Consider the following 8,023-nt stretch of genomic DNA (forward strand, 5'->3'; position numbering starts at 1 on the left):
GAACATGTTCAGATGGACTATACTGTTCTATAGAGGAACAGAGAGAACATGTTCAGCTGGACTATACTGTTCTATAGAGGAACAGAGAGAGAACATGTTCAGATGGACTATACTGTTCTATAGAGGAACAGAGAGAACATGTTCAGATGGACTATACTGTTCTATAGAGGAACAGAGAACATGTTCAGCTGGACTATACTGTTCTATAGAGGAACAGAGAGAACATGTTCTATACTGTTCTATAGAGGAACAGAGAGAGAACATGTTCTATACTGTTCTATAGAGGAACAGAGAGAGAACATGTTCTATACTGTTCTATAGAGGAACAGAGAGAGAACATGTTCAGATGGACTATACTGTTCTATAGAGGAACAGAGAACATGTTCAGATGGACTATACTGTTCTATAGAGGAACAGAGAGAGAACATGTCCTATACTGTTCTATAGAGGAACAGAGAGAGAACATGTTCTATACTGTTCTATAGAGGAACAGAGAGAACATGTTCTATACTGTTCTATAGAGGAACAGAGAGAACATGTTCAGATGGACTATACTGTTCTATAGAGGAACAGAGAACATGTTCAGATGGACTATACTGTTCTATAGAGGAACAGAGAGAGAACATGTTCTATACTGTTCTATAGAGGAACAGAGAACATGTTCAGATGGACTATACTGTTCTAAAGAGGAACAGAGAGAACATGTTCAGATGGACTATACTGTTCTATAGAGGAACAGAGAGAGATCATGTTCAGATGGACTATACTGTTCTATAGAGGAACAGAGAGAACATGTTCAGATGGACTATACTGTTCTATAGAGGAACAGACAGAGAACATGTTCTATACTGTTCTATAGAGGAACAGAGAGAGAACATGTTCTATACTGTTCTATAGAGGAACAGAGAGAACATGTTCAGATGGACTATACTGTTCTATAGAGGAACAGAGAGAACATGTTCAGATGGACTATACTGTTCTATAGAGGAACAGACAGAGAACATGTTCTATACTGTTCTATAGAGGAACAGAGAGAGAACATGTTCTATACTGTTCTATAGAGGAACAGAGAGAACATGTTCAGATGGACTATACTGTTCTATAGAGGAACAGAGAGAGAACATGTTCTATACTGTTCTATAGAGGAACAGAGAGAGATCATGTTCAGATGGACTATACTGTTCTATAGAGGAACAGAGAGAACATGTTCAGATGGACTATACTGTTCTATAGAGGAACAGAGAACATGTTCAGATGGACTATACTGTTCTATAGAGGAACAGAGAGAGAACATGTTCTATACTGTTCTATAGAGGAACAGAGAACATGTTCAGCTGGACTATACTGTTCTATAGAGGAACAGAGAACATGTTCTATACTGTTCTATAGAGGAACAGAGAACATGTTCAGATGGACTATACTGTTCTAAAGAGGAACAGACAGAGAACATGTTCAGATGGACTATACTGTTCTATAGAGGAACAGAGAGAGAACATGTTCTATACTGTTCTATAGAGGAACAGAGAGAGAACATGTTCAGATGGACTATACTGTTCTATAGAGGAACAGAGAGAGAACATGTTCTATACTGTTCTATAGAGGAACAGAGAGAGAACATGTTCAGCTGGACTATACTGTTCTATAGAGGAACAGAGAACATGTTCAGATGGACTATACTGTTCTATAGAGGAACAGAGAACATGTTCAGATGGACTATACTGTTCTATAGAGGAACAGAGAGAGAACATGTTCTATACTGTTCTATAGAGGAACAGAGAGAGAACATGTTCAGATGGACTATACTGTTCTATAGAGGAACAGAGAGAGAACATGTTCAGATGGACTATACTGTTCTATAGAGGAACAGAGAGAGAACATGTTCTATACTGTTCTATAGAGGAACAGAGAGAGAACATGTTCAGATGGACTATACTGTTCTATAGAGGAACAGAGAGAACATGTTCAGATGGACTATACTGTTCTATAGAGGAACAGAGAGAGAACATGTTCAGATGGACTATACTGTTCTATAGAGGAACAGAGAGAACATGTTCAGATGGACTATACTGTTCTATAGAGGAACAGAGAGAACATGTTCAGATGGACTATACTGTTCTATAGAGGAACAGAGAGAGAACATGTTCTATACTGTTCTATAGAGGAACAGAGAGAGAACATGTTCTATACTGTTCTATAGAGGAACAGAGAGAGAACATGTTCAGCTGGACTATACTGTTCTATAGAGGAACAGAGAGAGAACATGTTCTATACTGTTCTATAGAGGAACAGAGAGAGAACATGTTCAGATGGACTATACTGTTCTATAGAGGAACAGAGAGAGAACATGTTCAGCTGGACTATACTGTTCTATAGAGGAACAGAGAGAGAACATGTTCTATACTGTTCTATAGAGGAACAGAGAGAGAACATGTTCTATACTGTTCTATAGAGGAACAGAGAGAGAACATGTTCAGATGGACTATACTGTTCTATAGAGGAACAGAGAGAACATGTTCAGATGGACTATACTGTTCTATAGAGGAACAGAGAGAACATGTTCAGATGGACTATACTGTTCTATAGAGGAACAGAGAGAGAACATGTTCTATACTGTTCTATAGAGGAACAGAGAGAACATGTTCAGATGGACTATACTGTTCTATAGAGGAACAGAGAGAACATGTTCAGATGGACTATACTGTTCTATAGAGGAACAGAGAGAGAACATGTTCTATACTGTTCTATAGAGGAACAGAGAGAACATGTTCAGATGGACTATACTGTTCTATAGAGGAACAGAGAGAACATGTTCAGATGGACTATACTGTTCTATAGAGGAACAGAGAGAACATGTTCAGCTGGACTATACTGTTCTATAGAGGAACAGAGAGAGAACATGTTCTATACTGTTCTATAGAGGAACAGAGAACATGTTCAGATGGACTATACTGTTCTATAGAGGAACAGAGAGAACATGTTCAGATGGACTATACTGTTCTATAGAGGAACAGAGAGAGAACATGTTCTATACTGTTCTATAGAGGAACAGAGAGAACATGTTCAGATGGACTATACTGTTCTATAGAGGAACAGAGAACATGTTCAGCTGGACTATACTGTTCTATAGAGGAACAGAGAGAACATGTTCAGCTGGACTATACTGTTCTATAGAGGAACAGAGAGAGAACATGTTCAGCTGGACTATACTGTTCTATAGAGGAACAGAGAGAGAACATGTTCTATACTGTTCTATAGAGGAACAGAGAGAGAACATGTTCTATACTGTTCTATAGAGGAACAGAGAGAGAACATGTTCAGATGGACTATACTGTTCTATAGAGGAACAGAGAACATGTTCAGATGGACTATACTGTTCTATAGAGGAACAGAGAACATGTTCAGATGGACTATACTGTTCTATAGAGGAACAGAGAGAGAACATGTTCTATACTGTTCTATAGAGGAACAGAGAGAGAACATGTTCTATACTGTTCTATAGAGGAACAGAGAGAGAACATGTTCAGATGGACTATACTGTTCTATAGAGGAACAGAGAACATGTTCAGATGGACTATACTGTTCTATAGAGGAACAGAGAACATGTTCAGATGGACTATACTGTTCTATAGAGGAACAGAGAGAGAACATGTTCTATACTGTTCTATAGAGGAACAGAGAGAGAACATGTTCTATACTGTTCTATAGAGGAACAGAGAACATGTTCAGATGGACTATACTGTTCTAAAGAGGAACAGACAGAGAACATGTTCAGATGGACTATACTGTTCTATAGAGGAACAGACAGAGAACATGTTCTATACTGTTGTATATCTACCTGTAGTGTTTCAGCCAGCAGCATTTCCACCCTCCTGCAGGCCAGAGTATCGACCATACGAGCCAGGACTCTGAAATGAGTGTTCAGGAGTTTGTCCACGTAGAGCATCAACAGAGAACCAGACTGGGACAGGTGAATCCCTTCTAGACACTGGAGAGTCTTCTTCAACATGGTGGGCTATGGGGAGGCAGAGAGCGAGGGGGAGACAGAGAGCGAGGGGGAGACAGAGCGCGAGGGGGAGACAGAGAGCGAGGGGGAGACAGAGAGCGAGGGGGAGACAGAGAGCGAGGGGGAGACAGAGAGCGAGGGGGAGACAGAGAGCGAGGGGGAGACAGAGAGCGAGGGGGAGACAGAGCGCGAGGGGGAGACAGAGCGCGAGGGGGAGACAGAGCGCGAGGGGGAGACAGAGCGCGAGGGGGAGACAGAGAGGAGGAGACAGAGAGCGAGGGGGAGACAGAGAGCGAGGGGGAGACAGAGCGCGAGGGGGAGACAGAGCGCGAGGGGGAGACAGAGCGCGAGGGGGAGACAGAGCGCGAGGGGGAGACAGAGCGCGAGGGGGAGACAGAGCGCGAGGGGGAGACAGAGCGCGAGGGGGAGACAGAGCGCGAGGGGGAGACAGAGCGCGAGGGGGAGACAGAGAGCGAGGGGGAGACAGAGAGCGAGGGGGAGACAGAGAGCGAGGGGGAGACAGAGAGCGAGGGGGAGACAGAGCGCGAGGGGGAGACAGAGCGCGAGGGGGAGACAGAGCGCGAGGGGGAGACAGAGCGCGAGGGGGAGACAGAGCGCGAGGGGGAGACAGAGCGCGAGGGGGAGACAGAGTGCGAGGGGGAGACAGAGCGCGAGGGGGAGACAGAGCGCGAGGGGGAGACAGAGCGCGAGGGGGAGACAGAGCGCGAGGGGGAGACAGAGCGCGAGGGGGAGACAGAGAGCGAGAGCGAGGAGAGAGAGGGAGAGAGAGGCAGAGAGAGAGAGCGAGGAGAGAGAGACAGAGAGAGAGAGAGAGACAGAGAGCGAGAGCGAGGAGAGAGAGACAGAGAGAGAGAGCGAGGAGAGAGAGACAGAGAGAGGGAGAGAGAGACAGAGAGAGAGAGCGAGGAGAGAGAGACAGAGAGAGAGAGACAGAGAGCGAGAGCGAGGAGAGAGAGACAGAGAGCGAGAGCGAGGAGAGAGAGACAGAGAGAAGGAGAGAGAGACAGAGAGAGAGAGCGAGGAGAGAGAGACAGAGAGGGAGAGAGAGACAGAGAGAGAGAGCGAGGAGAGAGAGACAGAGAGGGAGACAGAGACGGAGAGAGAGAGCGAGGAGAGAGAGACAGAGAGGGAGAGAGAGACAGAGAGAGAGAGCGAGGAGAGAGAGACAGAGAGGGAGAGCGAGGAGAGAGAGACAGAGAGGGAGAGAGAGACAGAGAGAGAGAGCGAGGAGAGAGAGACAGAGAGGGAGACAGAGAGACAGAGAGCGAGAGCATTATCACTTTTATACAACGCGTTACTAATAATGATTTCCATATTTTCATTATTTTTTTTTGCTTAATTTATTCATACTATTTCATCCTTCCACAAGATAAAGTCCTGACACCAATCTAGGGTTGCTACCGACCGGTTGGTCGTTCATTCTGTCTGTTCAGTTACCAGAGACCCAGTCCTTCATTCTGTCTGTTCGGTTACCAGAGACGAGACCCAGTCGTTCGGTTACCAGAGACGAGACCCAGTCGTTCCATTCTAAATGTTCCATTGCCATACTGGCTGGTAACGTTCTTATCCCTTGCTTGCTAACCAGCCAACTACGACTAACTTACAGTCACGTCAAACAGTGCAGCCAGAATAATAACAACAGTAGCTGCATTTACATTTGTTTAAAGTTGTTTTCTAGTGACATTTGTTTGGATCCATCCATAACAACGAGCTAATGATAAGTGATAAGTCACCTGGGATAGAACATGTTCTCACCCGTCAGGACAGTGTTGTACAGAGGAGCTAGTCAACAACACAGCCGACACAATCACTGCAAACCAGCCGTTGTATAAACAGAGCAATAAACCAGGGTGTACTGTCGAGAGGTTGTCACGTCTACTCTGTATTAGTCTACAGTGTGTGTGTGTGTGTGTGTGAGCGAGTGTGTATGTGTGTGTGAGAGAGTGTGTATGTGTGTGTGAGAGAGTGTGTATGTGTGTGTGTGTGTGAGAGAGAGAGAGTGTGTATGTGTATGTGTATGTGTGTGTGTGTGTGTGTGTGTGTGTGTGTGTGTGTGTGTGTACTAACTGTAGCCAGGTTGTCACAGCGTGACTGTATAGCCTGTATAAACAGTCCGGAGGAGGCAGAGTTGTGTGTGTGTGTGTGTGTGTGTGTGTGTGTGTGTGTGTGTGTGTGTGTGTGTGTGTGTACTAACTGTAGCCAGGTTGTCACAGCGTGACTGTATAGCCTGTATAAACAGTCCGGAGGAGGCAGAGTTGTGTGTGTGTGTGTGTGTGTGTGTGTGTGTGTGTGTGTGTGTGTGTGTGTGTGTGTGTGTGTGTGTGTGTGTATATGTGTGTGTGTGTGTGTGTGTGTGTGTGTGTGTGTGTGTACTAACTGTAGCCAGGTTGTCACAGCGTGACTGTATAGCCTGTATAAACAGTCCGGAGGCGGCAGAGTTGCGGTGCACGGCACTGATGAAGTCCTGCACCGGAGGCTCATGGGAAAGGTTGATGAGGTCACGGACGTGGTTGACGATCAGCCAGGTCAGGTGCTCCGAGTCGTGCAGGTTCTGACACTACAGAGGGAGAGAGGAGGATTATGGGTAAGAGAAGGCAGTCAAGTGGAACATTCTGGAAAGGTAAAATAAGAACAAAGAGTCACAGCAGTTATAACGCTTAATAGCTTAATAGCTACCCTGTTATAATGCTTTATAGGGACCTATAGTCTCACCACGTAGTCACAGAAGAGAATGAGTCCTCCCCTGTTATAATGCTTTATAGGGACATATAGTCTCACCACGTAGTCACAGAAGAGAATAAGTCCTCCCCTGTTATAATGCTCTATAATGCTTTATAGGGACATATACTCTCACCACGTAGTCACAGAAGAGAATGAGTCCTCCCCTGTTATAATGCTCTATAGGGACTTATAGTCTCACCACGTAGTCACAGAAGAGAATAAGTCATCCCCTGTTATAATGCTCTATAATGCTTTATAGGGACATATACTCTCACCACGTAGTCACAGAAGAGAATAAGTCATCCCCTGTTATAATGCTCTATAATGCTTTATAGGGACATATACTCTCACCACGTAGTCACAGAAGAGAATGAGTCCTCCCCTGTTATAATGCTTTATAGGGACCTATAGTCTCACCACATAGTCACAGAAAAGAATGAGTCCTCCCCTGTTATAATGCTTTATAGGGACCTATAGTCTCACCACGTAGTCACAGAAGAGAATGAGTCCTCCCCTGTTATAATGCTTTATAGGGAGCTATAGTCTCACCACGTAGTCACAGAAGAGAATGAGTCCTCCCCTGCGTACGATCTCTCTGTTACACATGGCCAGCCTGGCCTCGGGTCTCTCCTCCTCCACCCCTCCTGAGGAATGGGGGCTCAGCAGCTTGGTACAGGACAGGCTCTGTCTCCTAGAGGTGGAGGGAGGAGGGAGAGTCAAATCATTTAGGATGCGTGCGTCTGTCCGGTCGTCCATCCTCGTGTGTATGTATGTCTGTCTGTGGTTGTATGTCTGTGTGAGTGAGAGACATAGAGAGAGAGACAGAGAGAGAGAGACAGAGAGAGAGAGACAGAGAGAGAGAGACAGAGAGAGAGAGACAGAGACAGAGAGAGAGAGACATAGAGAGAGAGACAGAGAGAGAGAGACAGAGAGAGAGAGACATAGAGAGAGAGACAGAGAGAGAGAGACAGAGAGAGAGAGACAGAGACAGAGAGAGAGAGACATAGAGAGAGAGACAGAGAGAGAGAGAGAGAGAGAGAGAGGCAGAGAGAGAGAGAGACCTACCTGGGTGTCTGGTGTACCTCTGTCCACCAGCTGTAGTTGGTGTAGTTGATGATGAGGAGGACCTGGCACCAGAGTAGAACCAGCGAGGGGTGTGTGGTCACCAGGCAGCCCACCATGGCATTAAGACCCTCTAGGCGGTAGAAGACACCACTGACCCCTGGACCTCCACCCAGACCAGCCTCACCCTTCAGGAGACGGGTGGCTGCTGCCGTG

The 8,023-nt window shown here is 45.7% G+C and overlaps 1 protein-coding gene across 1 annotated transcript in view; it reads right to left on the minus strand.

Annotated features, from left to right (window-relative positions):
- Positions 1 to 8,023, minus strand: part of htt (huntingtin) — a gene marked incomplete at its 5' end in the record, with an annotated part of 51,098 nt that overhangs the window by 42,305 nt on the left and 770 nt on the right. The window contains 4 exon segments of the mRNA XM_055911891.1: positions 3,836 to 4,012; positions 6,402 to 6,581; positions 7,295 to 7,436; positions 7,811 to 8,023. The exon segment at positions 7,811 to 8,023 is cut by the window's right edge and continues 16 nt beyond it. Coding sequence (XP_055767866.1) covers positions 3,836 to 4,012; positions 6,402 to 6,581; positions 7,295 to 7,436; positions 7,811 to 8,023 — 712 coding nt within the window.

Source organism: Salvelinus fontinalis, unplaced genomic scaffold (genome assembly GCF_029448725.1).
Source record: "Salvelinus fontinalis isolate EN_2023a unplaced genomic scaffold, ASM2944872v1 scaffold_0103, whole genome shotgun sequence".
NCBI lineage: Eukaryota > Metazoa > Chordata > Actinopteri > Salmoniformes > Salmonidae > Salvelinus > Salvelinus fontinalis.